We start from the raw sequence: 23,434 nt of genomic DNA on the forward strand, positions 1-23,434 counted from the left end.
GAAAATCCTGGCAAAAGACATTCACAAAGCTCAAAGAGAGAATAACTTGAGGGGGAAAAAGGAAAAATTTCTAAAAGGAAAACAGAAAATTGCAAATGCAATTTAACAAAACTACAAAGAGCTTCCAAGAGAGAAGGTGCTACTTTTTGTATAAAAGATCCATGTCACTATAAAATAAGAAATATTTTTACTTTGTCAGTCCCTGGCAAGAGCCTTCCCTCCTTTACCCTCTTATCAATGACAAAAACAGCTATAGCAAAAATTCCTAATAACAGTCAATTGCTTACTGTTGATGTGAGACTGTGAAAGTTTAAAAATAAAGCAAAAAAGAAATCCTGGGTTTTATGTGAAATAAAAGAACAAACAAAAGTTAGCCACAGTGAATGAAATAATAGTTTTCTCTCATAGACTAGAAATGCTAAAAAATTTTGAGACATTCTTTTGGACTCTGTGGGAGAGGTAGAGGGTGGGATGATTTGGGAGAATGGCACTGAAACATGTATAATATCATATATGAAACGAACTGCCAGTCCAGGTTCAATGCAGGATACAGGATGCTCGGGGCTGGTGCACTAGGATGACCCAGAGGGATGGTATGGGGAGGGAGGTGGGAGGGGGGTTCAGGATGGGGAACACGTGTACACCTGTGGTGGATTCATGTTGATGTATGGCAAAACCAATACAATATCGTAAAGTAATTAGCCTCCAATTAAAACAAATAAATTTATATTAAAAAATTTTTTTGAGACAAAAACACAGTGAAGTATAATTATTGATGGAAAGCTTAATGGAAAATGTAGAAGTGAATATGATCCTTGAAGTAACTTTAAAGTTGTGTGCATGTGTGTGTGTTTGTGTGCAGGGAAAAATATATTCAAAATGTATAGTCAATAGTTTTTATTTTACTCGATATTTTAAGGACACTGTGATAGCCCATTCTACAACTTTTAAAATGCAGAACAATAGGCAAAATGGAGAACTTTAAAATCTGTTAACAAGAAGTTTATTGTTAGCAATAATAATAAATCCTACCATTCTGATACAGACACTTCTTAGAGATGTTACATACATGCCTAAACTTAAACAGTCCCAATAATACTGAATATGTGTATCAATTTGTGCTGAGCTATTTTCAAAAATATATTGCATTTGAATTTTTGGAGAACAGTGTAAAAGCCTTTTCAGAAAAGTAAAATGTGAACGAATGCACAGAGTTGAGAATAACACATGGAAAAGAAGGTCATTATTATTTTATTCATACATTCATTTAACAAATATGTTAAATTCCTACACAATGCCAGATACTGAACTGTGTTTTGGGAATAAATACATGACTAACATTTCATCCTCAACCTTAAAGAACTCAAAACCAGAAGAGAAAGTACAAGAGAAAGATAAACAGCTAACTGCATTATAATATGATGGGTGTTATAAAACATGAAATATGAAATGATTAATTAGTTCAGAAAAGGCTTCACAGAGGAGGTGACATTAAAGTGGGCTGTTGAAGGATGAAAGTCTACTCAGATGAATGGGGAAAGCAACTTAAAAGGGCAAATCTAGGTAGAGGAAACAGGGGGAAAAAAGCCAGTCCGTTTGAATCCTAAGATATGGGGTTGAAGGTTTGGTCTTAATAAATAGGCAGTAGCAGACATAGTGACATAATAAAAGCAGTGTCTCAGGAAAATTAGCTTATCTGAGGTATACAGAATGGCTGATATATGTATAAATGAGAGGCAGGAATTGGTTATTGTACTGAGGGATATGTGATGATGTATTAGAGTAGGTGTTACTGAAGGACTTTTGAATCTGAGAGAGACTTTGAATGAATGATCAAGTGACACTGATGCCTTGGTCCCTAGGGGGTAAAGAGGAAGTTCCAGTGAATAACTATACAGAATGATTTGATGGATTTTTAAAAGATTTTAGATTGACAGAATAAAGGTCGGGGGCATGTGACTGACAGAAATGAAGGAGTGGATAAAGTGTGGTTTGGAGGACAAGCTAAAAAGATCAGTTTTCGACATGCTGCCAGGAGTGTGCCAGTGAACCTTTAGAAAGCAATGTGGCACAGGCAATTCAAAGTAACAGCCCAGGTCTAAGACACAGGGCAAGTCCTAACAACTTTTTGCAATAAATAGCAATCTGTATTAAAAAATGTAAATAAAGTCTCAGAAAGAACCAACTCTTTTAAAAATTTTTTCTTACTAACATTTCATATACTGATATTTAGTAGTATATGTGAAATGAGTTATTAAGAATTCTTATCATCACAGATACACTTGAAAAAATTAATTCCTTGATATCCCCAAATCAAGGCTTCTGCCTGAACATGTCAAGATCTGAATATGCCTGATCTAGTTATAGTCATGGTGATGGTGGGAAGTGCTTATGAAGAAAGGCTGACTAATTTTAGTGAAGAGCAATACCAGACAGACATTTTGACTCATCATCAGAAAGGAAAGAAAAAAAAATCAAATAATCTGAATTGAAATCAAAGAAAGTCAGCTATATCAAAATAGACAAAGAGATGAGAGCCAATTCAAGATGTGGCGAGGTGCTTATAGGCAAAAAAGAGTGGGAAAAAAATTTTCCAGGCAGACATGGGTTACATCAGAGCAGTCACAAGGACTCAATTTTATTTTTTTAATTTAATCTTTATTAAAATGATTTTAATGCTTATTTTTTTAATGATTTGAAATGTTGTGTTAGTTTCTGCTACACAGCAAAGTGAATTAGTTAGGTATAATCTTTTTAGATTCTTTTCCTATATGTGTCATTACAGAGTATTGAGTTCCTTGCACTGCATGGTAGGTCCTTCCTAGTTACTTATTTTAAATGTATGTATGTGTCAGTCCTAGTCTCCCATTTTATCCCCCCCTTACCTCCTGGTAGCCATAACTTTGTTTTGTCTCTATGACTCTGTTCTGTGAATAAGTTTATTTGTACCATTTTTTAGATTTCACATATCTAGGAGGATAGATCTGAAATAAATGGCTCTTTCATTATTCCTGGGAGAAAAGATGAGAACACTGCTAGAAAGTTGATGACAGAGTCCTAGACTGGAAAAAAAATATCTGCCGTTCACTTAACTGTCTGGCCACAAGCAAGTTACTCAGTCTTTTCAGACCTCAGCACACTCATTTGTAAACATGTATGGTGGTGGCTCAGACTATAAAGCGTCTGCCTACAATGCAGGAGACCTGGGCTCGATCCCTGGGTCGGGAAGATCCCCTGGAGAAGGAAATGGAAACCCACTCCAGTATTCTTGCCTGGAAAATCCCATGGACGGAGGAGCTTGGTTGGCTACTGTCCATGTGGTCGCAAAGAGTCCGACACGACTGAGCAACTTCACTATCACTATGGTTGTGAAGATTGAATAAGATGATTTGTTCTACAAATATTTGTTGAGCACCTGCCATATCCCATGTGGTATACTCGGTTCTGAGCATAAAAAGAAAGACACGAATCCAACTTCAGAGATTCTATACTAGTAGAATGAGAGACAAAGATGAAACAGATATTAATAGCACCTACTATATATACAAATGGAAATAGGTTCAGAATATGATGTGACCTCACAGAGAAGGTGTCACTTGGTCTGCCTGGAAGAAGGAAGGAAAGCTTCTGAACTGATAATTTGAGTTGAATCTTTAAGGATGATTGGAGTTTTCCAGAATATACTAGAAAAGGGCATTTTGGACAGAAAAAAAAAAAATCTGGTATATGGGGAAAGTTATAGAGATTTGAAACAGCCTGGCCTATTTGGGGGGCTCCAGAGCTCTATGTGGCAGAAGACAGGGAGCATAATGGGTAAACGAACAGTGATTAGTACAGAGAGACAGACAAGAACAAAATCAAGATCCTCAATGCCAAGTTAGGAAACTAGAATTAAGAAGCGACATCATCAGACCTATATTTAAAGAGATGACTATGAATACTGGAAGGTGGGCTGCAGGGAGGAGCAACTCAAAACAAAATAGGGCCATATTGCATAATCACCCACAAACAGCATGAGGCACAGGCTTTATCTCTGTGATCACAAAGTATCTACAATTTAGTTCCATTTTGTGATGACCAGTGGTGAACAAACATGGTATTTACTTTCAAATTCCAGAATGTATGAATCAAATATAGATTTAGACATAAATATAGACCTAAGCATAAATATTTAGATATGTATGTAGATACACATATAGATAAACAAATAGATACAAGTATTTCCTTTTTCAGTGTTTTCATTTGTTTATTTAAAGCAATGTTTTATTCCAGGTTTAATGTTGACAATAATCTCTTGAACATAGATAAAGGCACTTTTCGAATCCATAGTGTCAAATGAACAAGAATATCTGACAAAAATCATTTGAACAATACAATCTAATTCCACTCGTGTTTACTGAGGGCTTAGTATAAGGCAACCTTCACGTGTCAGTAGCTGGGGAAGCAAATGCATTTGGGGCACAATTCCTAGCTCCAAGAAACTCCCTTTATGATGGGGAAAACAGATATATGTACAACACATGAGTGCTATTTGATGGGTAAAGTATTAGCAGCCAAGCAAAGTACTACGTGGATCACAATCAACTGTGGAAAATTCTGAAAGAGATGGGAATACCAGACCACCTGACCTGTCTCTTGAGAAACCTATATGCAGGTTAGGAAGCAATACTTAGAAATGGACATGGAACAACAGACTGGTTCCAAATAGGAAAAGGAGTACGTCAAGGCTGTATATTGTCACTCTGCTTATTTAACTTATATGCAGAGTACATCATGAGAAATGCTGGGCTGGAAGAAGCACAAGCTGGAATCAAGATTGCTAGGAGAAATATCAATAACCTCAGATATGCAGATGACACCACCCTTATGGCAGAAAGTGAAGAGGAACTAAAAAGCCTCTTGATAAAGGTGAAAGAGGAGAGTGAAAAAGTTGGCTTAAAGCTCAACATTCAGAAAACGAAGATCATGGCATCTGGTCTCATCACTTCATGGGAAATAGATGGGGAAACAGTGGAAACAGTGGTTGACTCTATTTTTCTGGGCTCCAAAATCACTGCAGATGGTGATTGCAGCCATGAAATTAAAATACACTTACTCTTGGAAAGAAAGTTATGACCAACCTAGATAGCATATTCAAAAGCAGAGACATTACTTTGCCAACAAAGGTCCCTTTAGTCAAGGCTATGATTTTTCCAGTGGTCATGTATGGATGTGAGAGTTGGACTATAAAGAAAGCTGAGCACTGAAGAATTGATGCTTTTGAACTGTGGTGTTGGAGAAGACTCTTGAGAGTCCCTTGGATTGCAAGGAGATCCAACCAGTCCATTCTAAAGGAAATCAGTCCTGGGTGTTCATTGGAAGGGCTGATGTTGAAGCTGAAACTCCAATATTTTGGCCACCTGATGCGAAGAGCTGACTCATTTGAAAAGCCCTTGATGCTGGGAAAGATTGAGCGCAGGAGGAGAAGGGGACAACAGAGGATGAGATGGCTGGATGGCATCACCGACTCGATGGACATGGGTTTGGGTGGACTCTGGGAGTTGGTGATGGACAGGGAGGCCTGGCATGCTGTGGTTCATGGGGTCACAAAGAGTCGGACACAACTGAGTGACTGAACTGAAGCGAAAGTTCTATGCGAGCATAAAATAGAGTGAAAGTTTGAGTGAAAGTGCTTTCAGTGTCTATGACCATGCTGACTCCATTGCCGGTAATCCATCATAAACAGAAGAAAGAAGCTATGTCATTCATATTTTGTGTCTTTGGAAATCTGTACTACCATGTAGCATAGTGGTTAAGAATCTGCCTGGCAATGAAGGAGCCACAGTAGATGCAGGTTTGACCCATAGGTCAGGAAGAGCCCCTGGAGTAGGAAATGGCAACCCACTCCAGTATTTTTGATGGGGAAGTTCCATGGACAGAGGAGCCTGGTAGGCTACCATACATGGGGTTACAGAGTTGGACACGACTGAGAAATAACTCCAGAAAGAATGAAGGGATGGAGCCAAAGCAAAAAGAATACCCAGCTGTGGATGTGTCTGGTGATAGAAGCAAGGTCCGATGCTGTAAAGAGCGATATTGCATAGGAACCTGGAATGTCAGGTCCATGAATCAAGGCAAATTGGAAGTGGTCAAACAAGAGATGGCAAGAGTGAATGTTGACATTCTAGGAATCAGCAAACTGAAATGGACTGGAATGGGTGAATTTAACTCAGATGACCATTATATCTACTACTGCAGGCAGGAATCCCTAAGAAGAAATGGAGTAGCCATCATGGTCAACAAAAGAGTCTGAAATGCAGTACTTGGATGCAATCTCAAAAACGACAGAATGATCTCTGTTCGTTTCCAAGGCAAACCACTCAATATCACAGTAATCCAAGTCTATGCCCCAACCAGGAATGCTGAAGAAGCTGAAGTTGAATGGTTCTATGAAGACCTACAAGACCTTTTAGAACTAACACCCAAAAAAGATGTCCTTTTCATTATAGGGGACTGGAATGCAAAAGTAGGAAGTCAAGAAACACCTGGAGAAACAGACAAATTTGGCCTTGGAGTATAGAATGAAGCAGGGCAAAGACTAAAAGAGTTTTGCCAAGAAAATGCACTGGTCATAACAAACACCCTCTTCGAACAACACAAGAGAAGACTCTATACACGGACATCACCAGATGGTCAACATCGAAATCAGATTGATTATATTCTTTGCAGCCAAAGATGGAGAAGCTCTATACAGTCAGCAAAAACAAGACCAGGAGCTGACTGTGGCTCAGACCATGAACTCCTTATTGCCAATTTCAGACTTAAAGTGAAGAAAGTAGGGAAAACCACTAGACCATTCAGGTATGACCTAAATCAAATGATTATTGTAAATCATTAGTGTAAATGATTATACAGTGGAAGTGAGAAATAGATTTAAGGGCCTAGATCTGATAGATAGAGTGCCTGATGAACTATGGACTGAGGTTCATGACATTGTACAGGAGACAGGGATCAAGACCATCCCCATGGAAAAGAAATGCAAAAAAGCAAAATGGCTGTCTGGGGCGGCCCTACAAATAGCTGTGAAAAGAAGAGAAGCGAAAAGCAAAGGAGAAAAGAAAAGATAAAAACATCTGAATGCAGAGTTCCAAAGAATAACAAGAAGAGATAAGAAAGCCTTCTTCAGCGATCAATGCAAAGAAATAGAGGAAAACAACAGACTGGGAAAGACTAGAGATCTCTTCAAGAAAATCAGAGATACCAAAGGAACATTTCATGCAAAGATGGGCTCGATAAAGGACAGAAATGGTATGGACCTAACAGAAGCAGAAGATATTAAGAAGAGGTGTCAAGAATACACAGAAGAACTGTACAAAAAAGATCTTCACGACCCAGATAATCACGATGGTGTGATCACTCACCTAGAGCCAGACATCCTGGAATGTGAAGTCAAGTGGGCCTTAGAAAGCATCACTATGAACAAAGCTAGTGGAGGTGATGGAATTCCAGTTGAGCTATTCCAAATCCTGAAAGATGATGCTGTGAGAGTGCTTCACTCAATATGCCAGCAAATTTGGAAAACTCAGCAGTGGCCACAGGACTGGAAAAGGTCAGATTTCATTCCAATCCCAAAGAAAGGCAATGCCAAAGAATGCTCAAACTACCGCACAATTGCACTCATCTCACACGCTAGTAAATTAATGCTCAAAATTCTCCAAGCCAGGCTTCAGCAATATGTGAACCGTGAACTTCCTGATGTTCAAGCTGGTTTTAGAAAAGGAAGAGAAACCAGAGATCAAATTGCCAACATCTGCTGGATCATCAAAAAAGCAAGAGAGTTCCAGAAAAACATCTATTTCTGCTTTATTGGCTATGCCAAAGCCTTTGACTATGTGGATCACAATCAACTGTGGAAAATTCTGAAAGAGATGGGAATACCAGACCACCTGATCTGCCTCTTGAGAAACCTGTATGCAAGTCAGGAAGCAACAGTTAGAACTGGACATGGAACAATAGACTGGTTCCAAATAGGAAAAGGAGTACATCAAGCCTGTATATTGTCACCCTGTTTATTTAACTTATATTCAGAGTACATCATGAGAAACGCTGGACTGGAAGAAACACAAGCTGGAATCAAGATTGCCAGGAGAAATATCAATAACCTCAGATATAGCAGATGACACCACCCTTATGGCAGAAAGTGAAGAGGAACTCAAAAGCCTCTTGATGAAAGTGAAAGTGGAGCGTGAAAAAGTTGGCTTAAAGCTCAACATTCAGAAAACTAAGATCATGGCATCTGGTTCCACCACTTCATGGGAAATAGATGGGGAAACAGTGGAAATAGTGTCAGACTTTATTTTGGGGGGCTCCAAAATCACTTTAGATGGTGACTGCAGCCATGAAATTAAAAGACGCTTACTCCTTGGAAGGAAAGTTATGACCAACCTAGATAGCATATTCAAAAGCAGAGACATTACTTTGCCGACAAAGGTTCGTCTAGTCAAGACTATAGTTTTTCCTGTGGTCATGTATGGATGTGAGAGTTGGACTATGAAGAAGGCTGAGCGCCGAAGAATTGATGATTTGGAACTGTGGTGTTGGAGAAGACTCTTGAGAGTGCCTTGGACTGCAAGGAGATCCAACCAGTCCATTCTGAAGGAGATCAGCCCTGGGATTTCTTTGGAAGGAATGATGCTAAAGCTGAAACTCTAGTACTTTGGCCACCTCATGCGAAGAGTTAACTCATTGGAAAAGACTCTGATGCTGGGAGGGATTGGGGGCAGGAGGAGAAGGGGATGACAGAGGATGAGATGGCTGGATGGCATCACTGACTCGATGCACTTGAGTCTGGGTGAACTCCAGGAGTTGGTGATGGACAGGGAGGCCTGGCGTGCTGCGATTCACGGGGTCACAAAGAGTCGGACACGACTGAGCGACTGATCTAATCTGAGCATTCGTGCATATATTCATATTTTATATCTTTGGAAATCTATACTACCATAAGATAAACACGTTCAAGACTTCATAGGTTGAACAAAACACCACATGAGCCATTACTAATCCGAACCTCCTGCTTATAGAAGACTAGAAAAAGGGACAGAGCCATACCTAGCAGTGCATATTTTGGCTCTTCACTCTTGTTCTTCACGACTTACTCAAATCAGGACAAAGTAAAGGATAGGAATGTAATCAAAAATTCAAGTAAGAAAAACAAGCATATTGGAGGAAGATATTCTTCAGGTTTTATTTATGTGATATTGTATCTCTGTGACTTTGCAATTAACATCTTTTATAGACACAGAACACAATCTCATATTTGTAAACATTAGAAATTATTTGGATTCCAAGTGTCTTAAATATTAAAAGAATTGTATTCTGTAATTTTATATTTCAACATACTTTTATAAAGTTCTAAAATGTCCAAAATTATTCTAAGATTTACTCAGTTAAAAGTTAGCTAGATATACTTGTGAAATATTATTCATTATTTAGCTGATTAAAATTAACCTTTTGTAGATATCTAAATTATACAATAAATGTAATAAAACTAAAGATGTAGTGAAAATAAGTATTACTTCTATATAATATTCCTTAAAAATCAACATTTCAAAATCTCATGTTTAAATACACATGCCTAAGTTGTTGATAATCATTTTTATGTGCAGGTTGTTAAAGCAGTCCACTTTAAGTTTGACTTAAAGTCAAACTTATGTAAACACACATACATTAAATAGGCATTAAATAATAATTTTAGAAATAATTACCATTATAAGCATTAATGCTTATAATGAAACAAGCACTGCACTAAAAATTTTACTTCTGTATTCGTTCACATAACTTTTTACAGAAAGTGATACACAAACACAGTTATCTGAGCAGATCTCTGTAGTTGTTCAGTCGCTAATTCATGTCTGATTCCTTGCAACCCCATGGACTGGAGCACCCCAGGCTTCCCTGTCTTTCACTATCTCCTAGAGTATGCTCAAAATCATGTCCATTGAGTCAGTGATGCTATCCAAACATCTCATCCTCTGTCACCCCCTTCTCTTCTTGCCCTCAATCTTTCCCAGCATCAGGGTCTTTTCTAGTAAGTTGGCTCTTCACATCAGGTGGCCAAAGCATACAATATTATTCTGTAATTTCACATAAGCCTTACAGTAACCAAAACTGTCCTAATGTTCTTATTTCTTTTAACCATTAACCACATTTCATCTACTGCCAAGTGACAAACACTTTAAGATACCTTAGTCAATGCAGTCGGAGAAGGCAATGGCACCCCACTCCAGTACTCTTGCCTGGAAAATCCCATGGACAGAGGAGCCTGATGGGCTGCAGTCCATGGGGTCGCTAAGAGTCGGACACGACTGAGCAACTTCACTTTCACTTTTCACTTTCATCCATTGAGAAGGCAATGGCAACCCACTCCAGTGTTCTTGCCTGGAGAATCCCAGGGATGGGGGAGCCTGGTGGGCTGCTGTCTATGGGGTCACACAGAGTCGGACACAACTGAAGCGACTTAGCAGCAGCAGCAGCAGCAGCAGCAGCAGTCAATGCAGTAACTAAAAGAGCAATTATATCTGTACAAGACTATTTTGGATCACTTTCTAAGGCTCTCATAACCCCAAATAACCCCCTGCACATGTTTGTATGAACTGATATATTCCCAAACATGATTAACACAAAGAAAGTGCCTTAAACTGTGACTCTCTTCAATGACTACACCCTTCAGTTGACTTATGTTTCGTTTGTAACATCCAGGCTGAACATGTCATGTGCCATATTATCCAAGATGTGACACAGTTAAGAGGAAATGCTAAAATGAAGCACAAAATGGGCTGCATTGTATTCAATCAAATTCTAAACCTTCTGCATACTTACTCAATAACCTTTAAGACAGAGCAATATTGACATGGCAGAAGTCACTATCAATTAGTCGTTTATATATTTATTAATTATGATGATCCTGGGTGTTACAGAATAACCTTGAATGTGCTTCAAATGTCAATCACTGTAATAACTATGAACAGTTTGTCTAATTACATCGCTCATTCTGATTCTAGCAGCCCCCAAAAATCACTGTGAACAATCGCCATATGCCATGGGCTTTTACATAACCCTCTTAAAATGTTCATACCATTTTATATTTTAGGATTTTTTTCCTTCTGTTTTCCTTCAAACACTTACCAAACGTAGTTTTACATGTTTTTTTTCTTACTATCCTTTTTATTAATAATCCAATGAATGATTTTCTATATGATACAAACACTGTTATAATCTTTCATAATTTTTAATGTCTCTCATTTCATAAATTTTTGTTAACTTTTGACCAGATTTTTATTATTGATTACCTCATTGATGCTATACTTCAGATTAAATGTTGAGAAATAATGGTGAAATAAACTTCCTTAACTGAGGAAGTGTACTGTTCAGTGGGAGAGATTTAATTCTTGTCCTTTCTTAGTTCACATGAGTTCATACTTACACTTCTACATGTCACTTAAGGACCTTCTGCAGAAAGAGGTAATGGCTTCTTCATATTTTCAATAACCCTCTGCCTACCCTGGCAATAAGAATCTTTTCCTCTATCCCTACGCTTAGTTGTTTTGAGAAGCTGATAAGACATTTCAATAAAATCAAATTTGCCAATCCTTTTTGCTATTTCATGCATTTGTTTTGCACATCAATCACAAGAAGCTGCTAATATTTTCAGTTCAGTTCAGTTCAGTCACTCAGTTGTGTCCGACTCTTCGCGACCCCATGAATCGCAGCACGCCAGGCCTCCCTGTCCATCACCAACTCCCAGAGTTCACTCAGACTCACGTCCATCGAGTCAGTGATGCCATCCAGCCATCTCATCCTCTGTCGTCCCCTTCTCCTCCTGCTCCCAATCCCTCCCAGCATCAGAGTCTTTTCCAATGAGTCAACTCTTCGAATGAGGTGGCCAAAGTACTGGAGTTTCAGCTTTAGCATCATTCCTTCCAAAGAAATCCCAGAGCTGATCTCTTTCAGAATGGACTGGTTGGATCTCCTTGCAGTCCAAGGGACTCTCAAGAGTCTTCTCCAACACCACAGCTCAAAAGCTTCAATTTTTCGGCACTCAGCCTTCTTCACAGTCCAACTCTCACATCCATACATGACCACAGGAAAAACCATAGCCTTGACTAGACAGACCTTTGTTGACAAAGTAATGTCTCTGCTTTTGAATCTACTATCTAGGTTGGTTATAACTTTCCTTCCAAGGAGTAAGCGTCTTTTAATTTCATGGCTGCAGTCACCATCTAAAGTGATTTTGGAGCCCCCCAAAATAAAGTCAGCCACTGTTTCCACTGTTTCCCCATCTATTTCCCATGAAGTGATGAGACTAGATGCCATGATCTTCGTTTTCTGAATGTTGAGCTTTAAGCCAACTTTTTCACTCTCCTCGTTCACTTTCATCAAGCAGCTTTTTAGTTCCTCTTCACTTTCTGCCATAAGGGTGGTGTCATCTGCATATCTGAGGTTATTGATATTTCTCCTGGCAATCTTGATTTCAGCTTGTGTTTCTTCCAGTCCAGCATTTCTCATGATGTACTCTGCATATAAGTTAAGTAAGCAGGGTGATAATATACAGGCTTGATGTACTCCTTTTCCTATTTGGAACCAGTCTGTTGTTCCATGTCCAGTTCTAACTGTTGCTTCCCGACCTGCATACAGATTTCTCAAGAGGCAGGTCAGGTGGTCTGGTATTGTCACATTAAAAATAAGCTAGGAAGACCCTGTAATACTTGATTAATAAAACGTAATCCAGAGTATTTTGAAACACACACTGAGATTCAATTTCTATTTACATCCTAATGGAAAGTTTCTGATATCAGTCAGGTCTAGAATCAGAAAACTTGGGAAATAAATAAATTTAGATGAAAATACCCCACCATACCATCACCATCACCACCACTACAAAGAGAAGAACAGAAATCTTTTTAAATTTTTTTTTAAGTACTCATCTTCTGAGCAAAGCTGTGAAGCTTTGGGAAGAAACAGAACTTAACTGAGCAGAAAGATACTCAAAATCTAAATAAAAATAGCTATTGTAACTAGGTAAATCCGAGTAAATGTTAGAGAATATTTGATCCGTGTAACATAAAAATGATAATAGGTAGCTAGATGTTCTTACTGCTCCATCATTTGGCTAATCCTCTGAGACTTACTGCACTAAATCTTATTTTCCAAACAAATCCATGAATATGAACAGTCTGATTGAGTCTATGGATCTGTGTCTCTGAGCTATCCCATAAACAAAACAACTCTGACAGAAGCTTGGCTGTCAGTCAGTTCAGTCGGTCAGTCGTGTCCGACTCCCTGTGATCCCATGGACTGCAGCACGCCAGGCCTCCCTGTCCATCACCAGCTCCTGGAGCTTACTCAAATGCATGGCCATTGAGTCAGTGATGCCATCCAACCATCTCATCCTCTGTCATCCCCTACTCCCGCTGCCTTCAGTCTTTCCCAGAATCATGGTCTTTTCCAGTGAGTCAGTTCTTCATATCAGGTGGCCAAAGTATTGGCATTTCAGCTTCAGCGTCAGTCCTTCCAATAAATATTCAGGACTGATTTCCTTTAGGATTGACTGGTTGGATCTCCTTGAAACCCAAGGACTCTCAAGAGTCTTCTCCAACACCACAGTTTCAAAAGTATCAATTCTTTGGAGCTCAGCTTTCTTCACAGTCCAACTGTCACATCCATACATGACCACTGGAAAAACCATAGCTTTGACTAGACGGACCTTTGTTGGCAAAGTAATATCTCTGCTTTTTAATATGCTTTCTAGGTTGGTCATACTTTTCTTCCATGGTTGTCAACTAAGAGGTAAAAATATAAAATCCTAAATCTAATCACACCTTCTAACTGAAACCACCACACAAAAAATAAAATACAGTGTATAAGAAGCTGAAATATACTAGGTCTCTGCTAATAGCAAAATGAAGGTCTCATTTTAGGTACTTGATAATTCTCTGAATTAATTCATTAAACAGAATGAATGAAATGTATAACAATGCAATGGGCAAACCTGTGGCAGCAATCCATCAAACTAGTGTTTGTAAAATTAACATTCATAGCACCCAGGAAAGGCATCAGTGAACTATAAATGAAATCTGGAGAAGACAATATAAAACGGTTAACGGAATAAATTGGACACAGGTGGATTTAAAGTAGGTTCTTCGAGGAAAGTAAGCATCCCCACATATCTTAATTCTTAAAGATCAATATGACAAAGATGACATTCCAATAATCATAACGAATTTTATTTCATTAGTCCCAGGGAAAGGTAAAAAGCTAAATATATAAATAGCTTCAAAAGAAGCTTACTTTATGAATGGTAGACCCACAGAGGTTATTTAACTCAGTGTCAAAACACGTTCTACCCCAAAACATCTTTTTGAATTCATAGTTGAAGAGAGCTGCCTGCGTGGTGGCCTGCATAGACGTCTAACCATTATCACACTCTCAGACTCTTAAGAAAAATGACAGCCAAGATGTGTACTTTCAAGACACATAGCAGTAGGTCTTACTCTGTTTCACAGGGAATTAACATATTTAAAGTGCTTAAGGTATACAGTAAATATTATATGTCTTTATTTTTATAAGTGTTACTGGAGTAATTGAAGCAAAATCTCACCAGCCTCAAATTATTGCTTTTTGCTTTCTCTGGACAGGAAGGTCTCTTACATTTTGGCTCTTCGAAAATATCACTTGAACTCACTACTTTCATTTATCACATTCTTGTCTAGTAACATTTGAACAGTGTTAAAGTAACCTTGATGAAAAGAAGGGAAAAAAAAAAAAAAGTCCCATAAAGTGTTATGGACTGAAACAGTCACTCCTGGTTTAGAACTAAGTTGTGTTCTAATGTCTTTTAATGCATATAGTGGCCTGGTTAAGGATGATTAATAATTGGAAAATTAATGAATTAGTCTTTGGTTGTCCTCTTGGTTCCCAGTTTTCCTTTTTGGTTATGTTCATGTTACAGATTTTGCAAAGCAAATTCCTTGTAATATATCTGGGAAAATACTGACTAATATGAAGCGTTGAACAATTCATGTATCATAAGAAGATAAACTTTTTTTTTTAAACCAAGTATAGTAAAAGGACAGATTAAACTGGTATAATCTGCTATTGCAAGTCATAAATACTTATGAACAATGATGTCTAACAGAACATTTCATTGTCTTGGTATAAATTTTTGACATCATCAATTTTCTGTTTATCAAGTGATGTCTGACCATTTTTAGCAAGTTGGAAACTTTTGCTCACAAACTGCTCTCACCTGGTGAATGGGTTAACTTTTCCTGCATTGTCCCTAGATATGAAAAAGGACAGCCTTGCATTATTGTTAGGCTCCAGGTTCAGCAAAAGTTTTCTTCTTAGGAAGTGTCTAATCCTGTCAATGTATTCATTGCTTTTGCAATTCCTAAGGAAAGGTAGCAGAGAAGGCAATGACATCCCCACTCCAGTATTCTTGCCTGGAAAATTCCATGGATGGAGGAGCCTGGTAGGCTGCAGTCCATGGGGTCGCTAAGAGTCGGACACGACTGAGCGACTTCACTTTCACTTTTCACTTTCATGCTTTGGAGAAGGAAATGGCAACCCACTCCAGTGTTCTTGCCTGGAGAATCCCAGGGAGGGGGGAGCCCGGTGGGCTGCCATCCCTGGGGTCGCACAGAGTCGGACACGACTAAAGTGACTTAGCAGCAGCAGTAGCAGTAAGGAAAGGTAGAAAGAACTTGACACAATGCAAACCTGCCCATGGTCTCTGGAAGAAATATTTTATTCCAAAGGGAATGCTCATTTATCTTTTATCTCTAAGTTTAAAATATACAAAACCTGAAACACTTGGTGTCTTTCTGAACATAAATGGCTTTTTAAAAAATCATCCTTTAAGAACATACATGAAATTTCAATTTACAGCTTTGTTTTAAATTTTAAAAATTCATATAGTTAAAAAAGTGAGGTAATGTGACTAAGAAGAGCTTCTCAGATACATACCTGTATAGAAGTATATATGAATATTGATGAGTTATGCTTACTTTTTCTTCCCTTTCTAAAAGTATTTAATAAAAGTTGGCCTTTCATTTGGAGCAGTAAATAAAGCAGATTTACATTTTCTGAAACAACACACCTTGATAATAAGCTTTTCAAAAGCTTCCATTTCTCAAACTGTGAAGCCAACATCTTGATTGTTATATAAAATCTATAAGTATAAACAAATGTATGAATGTATTATCAATACTTCAGTTGTCATCTCAAAAATGTATTTTTGCCATAAAGTTTCTAAGTCAGTTAACATACAATCAACAGTTAACTAATGACGCCTTATTCACTCTTCATTCTAATTGATATTCTTAACAGGGCTACCAGCACATCAGTAAGGTCACTGGTAAAAAGCACAGAATTAGTCCTAATGAGAAAATGTTAACCCAATTAGTTATAGATTAGCTTTAGTGAGAATTATTTTAACATTAGTACAACAGATGCATTTCTTGTTCTCACGGTTCTTTGCTAGAAATCTTTAATATCTCTTTGTGCATGCATGCTCAGTTCTGTCCAACTCTTTGCAACCTCGTGGACTGTAGCCCACCAGGCTCCACCAGGGTGGGGTGCCATTTCCTCCTCCAGGGTATGTTTCCAATTCAGGGACTGAACCCACATCTCCTGTGTCTCCTGCATTGGCAGGCAAATTCTTTACCACTGAGCCACTTGGGAAGGCCTAATCTCTCTTCAGTCATCATTAATCAGAAGCCAAGTCTCTGACCTGCTTCTTAACACTGATATCCTAGATTATCCTAATTTGTACATTGTGAGTGTAAATCTCATTCTCAATGCATTTGGCCTGTGCATCTCAGAATCCTCTTTCATTTACTCAGAATTCAGACGAATTCCATGAGAAACTTTTCTCTAAGACTGTTCTCTTTGCTAGCTCTTATTTCCTCTGTGGACTTTTTCTATGTGTCTATTAGGTAAAAGAGTCAGACACGACTTAGTGACTAAACAACAAGCAAAAATTGTCCACCGAAGCTCCAAACTTCTCTGACCACTAATGCTAAGGAGAAAGCAACCCCATTTTCCCAGAATAGAAGGCTACAGCTTCCCAGATTCCCTCAAATAAGAAAAAAAATTTTTTTTTCTCTTCTTTAAAATACAGAAAATGTTTTCAACATGAAGAAAAATTACTTACAGAGGAATTTGGAGGGAAGAGTAAAGGGAAAGCACAAAGAAGAAGTCCATTTTGAAGACTGTGACCCCCAACAGACCCAAGGGCACCGCTTCTGCTTTTCTTCTAGTCTTTCAATGTAAATGTCACTTTCTAAGCTACTGAGATGGATCAAAAATATCACAGACCCAAAGGTCTGTGACTAACCAATAGAAGTCCTTAAACTTTTCCACATTCAATATGTCAGTCAGTTGAGAATAAAATATCATTGACCAGTTGAAAACAATTGCATCATCTTCTAATTTACTGACATCAGGAGTAGAATATTATATGTGGATTTTGGGGATCACACAGAGTCAGACACGACTGAAGTGACTTAGCAGATAAAATACAACTGCATGGAAAATCTATATACATACACACATTTATTTGGTATTCAGTATTTATAAGGTAAGATTCTAAAACAAATATTTAATTCCCAGATGGTCCATCTCTGACAGCATAGCTCTCCTGGGCAAATATATTTTAATATTGATGAATCATAAGCAATAGTACCAACATACCAACTACTGTTGAAATGTATATTAACTAACTCTGAAAGGCGTTTTTCTTTATAGACATTAAATCAAAGATGGACTTAAGACATGAAGAGCTGAACAAGTAACATATTAACAAAAACAATTTTTCTCTAATTTTCTATTTCCCCCTCTCTGAATAGCAGAGTTTTATCATTGTTTGGAATAATTAATCAATATATCTTCACATTTAAACTGGAAACAAATGAACTCAATAAACTGTATCTATTTCAGTTCATTTTCTCAACTTCTTTTTGAATAAAAATAAAATAATTTAAGAAGTAAAGATAATTTTATTTCAATGCCTATTAAATTTAGCAGGCAATTTTTGTTGTACCACATACTGAGTCTAATGGCAGAATTCATTTTTACCATTTTGATCCTGCCCATGATGAAAACAATTGAGAACATTTATCAAGGTTTTGGGCAATACACTTTGAGATATTAAGTATTTAGCATAATTAAGTTTAGCTGCACAATTCTCTGTTAATACTTATCTTTCTGCCCAGGTATGTGCCCTCATAAAAATTTAAGAATTCCCAGTCCTTGGACTTTATCAATTACTTTGTAAAGTTACTGCTGTGTGAAGCTCCTTAGCATCCCAAATTATTTAATAAGAGAATATACACATGTTTAATAATTCTCATTATGGCAAGCACATTCTTACAAGGCTACATTCAGGAAACTACAGGATACATCTATCATATAGATACAAATTATAGTGAAAACCTGTGCAATACGCAGGGTTGATTACAGTGAAAAGCTGTGTAATACACACAGGGAATATGATTTTGCCTACATCAGCACCGGGTCTGCAAAATAAGGATTTCTTCATGGTATCATTTTACTATTTATCCTTTTCCTGTATTAAAACTCTTTTATCATAGACCTTTTTCAAATTAAAATGATAAAGAATTGTTGAACAGTAACTATGCTGCATGGATCCTTTATTTTCTCCCTTTGGAGGAATCACAGTAAGATTTAATATGACTGCCATCAATAGCTTAATGCAACTTAATTCATCCAATAATATTGTCCTTAACAACAAACTTTGATAGAATAGTCTTCAAGTTGTCAACTTACCCTATGAAATCTAACCCCAAAAGATAATCTAAGTGATCTTGACACTTCTGTTTGATGAATGAAACATGATATTAAGCTTGCTGCTGCTGCTGCTAAGTCGCTTCAGTCATGTCCAACTCTGTGCGACCCCATAGACGGCAGCCCACCAGGCTCCCCCGTCCCTGGGATTCTCCAGGCAAGAACGCTGGAGTGGGTTGCCATTTCTTTCTCCAATGCATGAAAGTGAAAAGTGAAAGTGAAGTCGCTCAGTCATGTCCAACTCTTAGCGTCCTCCATCCATGGGATTTTCCAGGCAAGAGTACTGGAGTGGGGTGCCATTGCCTTCTCCGGATATTAAGCTTATGTACTTATAAATAGTCCACATTGCCAATATAGATAAGCACTGATTTGGAGAGACTGAGTCTAGATACAAAGTTTACAGAATTTTGTTTGTAATCTTTACATGTTGTTATTCAGTTATTAAGTCATGTTTGACTCTTTGTGACCCCAAGGACTTCAGCACCCCAGGCTTCCCTGTCCTTCACTATCTCCCTGAGCTTGCTCAAACTCATGTCCACTGAGTTGGTGATGCCACCCAACTACCTCATTCTCTGTCACCCCCTTCTCCTGCATTCAATCTTTCCCAGGATCAGGGTTTTTTCCAATGAGTTGGCTCTTCAGGTAGCCAAAGTACTGGAGCTTCAGCATCAGTTCTTCCAAAGAATATTCAGGGTGATTTCCTTTAGGATTGATTGGTTTGATCTCCTGCTGTCCAAGGGACTCTCAAGAATCTTTTCTAGCACCACAGTTCAAGAGCATCGGTTCTTCCGTCCTCAGCCTTCCTTATGATCCAACTCAATCTATAGGTAATTGCTATACAATCTAGGGCATCAAAATAGCTTACTAAGGTCAGAAGTGTTAGGGTATTTAAACATAAAATCAATGCCCCTTTCTAATGGAACATTTATTATTTTCCAGGTCCATGATACCTACTCATATTTGTTCACGGATTTCAAAGAACTTGCAAGTTATTTTATCCTCACAAAAATCATGTGTGCTTACTAAGTCAGTATAATCATCCCATTTCTCAAATGATAAAGATGAGTCAGGAAGTGAAATGCCTTTTTGGAATCTGAATTACTTCTTGTCAATCTATTTCCTGACCTTATATCATACTACCTGGAAAGACCCATATCTATGAAATGGTATACTTGTTTAGTTTGTTGGGGAAAAAGATTTGATGGTAGTGTTTATTTCATATAGTGTTCTTAATGTAAAAAACTGATTATTTCTTTAGCAGAAACTATCTATAAACACATACAAATGCATATACACAGCCTAAGAGCCCACATAAGTATACTATCCTAAACCAGAACAAAAGCTTCCTTAACAATATTGTGTAATCCTGGGCTTCTTTATTGCTATTCCATAAAATATAGACTGTCATAGTAATTTCCCTAGCAAGTTGAAGTTGTATTTCAGTGTTTGAGCATTGTTGTCTAAAAATAATAAAACCACGGTTTTTGAGATTAGAGGCAAAAGAGGTCAGCTTGCTTACTTTACTTCCAAGACACGCCTGACTTCTGACTTTTCTAATTTCCGTTAAGTTCTAGTGCAGCCCGAGCCTTGCTCTCATAGGTAAGCTCTTGTGCATATCACAACAGTATGAGTTACTGCTGACACAGCCATCACTCTCGTTCTTCCTAGTATTTCTTTCACTCTTTTGCTGATGCCATTATGAAAAATGGTGCTGACACAGCCTTAAAGTCACTTAATATCCTTATTTATGTGGCTGACTTGTCTTAAATTTTTGTTTGCAAAGAAGATATTAATGATCGTGGAGGAGCATTTGTTTAGAGTCTCTTCCTACAGGTTTTATAAATTTAATATACTGAAGTACTCTACAAACTAAATTTTAAAAACTATTAAAAAAGCAAAAGCAGCCAATAAGAGAAAATATTTGTGATCTTTAGAACCTGAACATAAAGAGACATAATAAGAAAGCTTGCTTTCACTATTGCCTAGTTAATTGTGATGGGGTTTATGCTTTCACTTCTTAGTGTAATCCATCATTAATCCCCATTTTTGATTATAAAATATGGATTTATATCTTACCACACCAAAGCATTTTTTATAAATTCTTTCAATACATGGTCTTTATTGTATTTAGGACAAAGTATCAGAAGTGTTACTTATACTCTGTATTCATTTTCAATATTCTTACAAAAATGCTCTCCATTTATAATTTGATTGATAAAATAATGAAGGAATATAAAAAATTACTTGAAAACAAAATTCAGTATGGGAACACTGAAACTTGGGGTAGACTGCAACGCTAAAACCATCAAAAGCTGTCAGTTTTCACCATGAGTATAATTCTGTGCATAGCTTTTCAATCTAAGATTTATTTTTATAATGCTGAATAGATTTTGTCATAGATGGCTCAATGAGCTCAAAAAAAAAAAAATCTTACCTATATGAGTAACATGTCATTTATAATACTAACATTTTAAACATTAAAACATAACAGAATTACCAATCAGTAGTAACTCACACATAATGAAAATTAAATAAAAATTTTAAACAAATTTGGTTGAAAGTCAACTAGCAACCAAAATATATTTTTACAAATGTTTCAATATCCTTAATATTTCAGTTTTAAAACTGCATATTTGTTTAAAAATTACTTTTAATAAATATTGCATGCTATTGATGATTTTTCTTCAAAGTTCTTTAAAAGCATTTTTAAAATTAATTTCAATGCTATAATAAAATAGTTCAAATAAAAATTTTAAATTGTATTATTTATAGATATACACTTAGATATATAAGGCCAAGTAAAATTAACTCACACATTTGTGCAAATGAACCATGTTGCTTTTATAAAATATAAAAGTGGATAGTTCAAACATATCAGTATGATATTACAATTGCAACATTTCTTGAGATATGTAAGGTCACCTTTTATACTCAGTAGGAGTATGGTAGAAAAGTTATATCATGACTTAACGGACAACGGTGCATTTCACCATATCATACTTGTAATCATGACAGATAATTAGATAATCACATATATTTGTAGTTTAAACATCAAAAATCGAGTGGTATAAAATAAATTTATATTATTACTCAAGCTATAACACAGGTGAAATTTGAGCTTTTGGAAGTTGACAAATGTTAGTATTTTGCAACTTTTACACAGTGTCACTTAAATTTAAAATTCAAGTTCCAGACTTCCCTGGTGGCTCAGGGTCAAAGAACCTGACTGCCACTGCAGGAGACACAGGTCCCGTCCCTGATCCGGGAGGATCCCACGTGCCTTGGAGCAACCAAGCGCATGCGCCACAGCCACTGAAGCCCATGCGCCTTATCGCCCGTGCTCCACACCAAGAGACGCCCTCACACCACAGCTGAAGAGTAGTCCCCACCTGCTGCAACGGGGGAAAGCCCTGAGCAGCAACTGAGACCCAGTACAGCCAAAAATAATAATAAAGTAAATTTTAAAAATAAGTAAAATTCCAAAACAACCTATATCCTGGGTTCTATTTAATAACATAGTCACTTACTCATTAATGGAAGCTTGTATAAAATGAAGTGAAGTGAAGCCGCTCAGTCGTGTCTGACTCTTTGCGACCCCATGGACTGTAGCTTACAAGCTCCTCTGTCCATGGCACTCTCCAGGCAAGAGTACTGGAGTGGGTTGCCATTTCCTTCTCCAAGGGATCTTCCTGACCCAGGGATCGAAACCAAGTCTCCCGCATTGCAGGCAGACGCTTTACCATCTGAGCCAGCAGGGAAGCCCATAAAATGAAAAACATATTCAACAACATACAGAAATCATATCCCCCCTCCACTTTTTCTTCTAGGATGTTCAAGAACATCATTGCTTCTGGTGCAATGAACCCTACTTCAGATTCATACATACAAGTTTGGATATAATGCACACAGCTCTTTATAAAATTATAAATCTCTTATTAAATCATTTAATCCTAAAGTAAAAAAAATAATGTATCCAAGATTTTAGCTATGTTTTGAGTTCATCACACTGAATATTAAGTTCTCATTTTCCTTCCTATATATTGAGATATCCTATACACATTTAAAGTATAACTTATCAATTGCTATTACCTTATCAATTTATGGGATAGTTTATCCTTGTTATCAAATATTGCAATCTAAAATATTTTTATTTAGAAAACTTGTAGTATTTTGAAATCAATGTATAACCAATCAGACTGTATTTAGTTCTAATAACTAAAAGAGAATTCTTCTGGAATACTACCGTTTATATTTTGGGTTACATTTCTTTTGTTGGGTAGCTAATTTTTTTCATGCATCAGTTGGCATTTTCAAACACATCTCACGATAAGATAAGCCCAATATGACATGGGATCAAGCTTTCACTGAGAGTTCCAAAAAATTAAAGAGAAATGCACTTACCATGTTCCAGCCGGGATAGAGGTAGTCTGTACCAACAAACTCAAAGTAGTGAGCAAACCCTTCCTTCAGCCACACGTCTTCCCACCACACAGGAGTCACGAGGTCACCAAACCACTGCCATCACAGATGAATGGGCATCAGATAAAATCACATCTAGCCAGAGTTATCTCATCTAGAATTAAATGTATTA

General features: G+C 37.3%; 1 protein-coding gene across 1 annotated transcript in view; it reads right to left on the reverse strand.

Moving 5' to 3' along the window:
• TRHDE (thyrotropin releasing hormone degrading enzyme) overlaps positions 1-23,434 on the reverse strand; it is a 446,473-nt gene that overhangs the window by 180,324 nt on the left and 242,715 nt on the right. The window contains 1 exon segment of the mRNA XM_070371007.1: positions 23,245-23,358. Within this exon segment, the coding sequence (XP_070227108.1) occupies positions 23,245-23,358 (114 nt within the window).

This window comes from Bos mutus, chromosome 5, assembly GCF_027580195.1.
Source record: "Bos mutus isolate GX-2022 chromosome 5, NWIPB_WYAK_1.1, whole genome shotgun sequence".
Taxonomy (NCBI): domain Eukaryota; kingdom Metazoa; phylum Chordata; class Mammalia; order Artiodactyla; family Bovidae; genus Bos; species Bos mutus.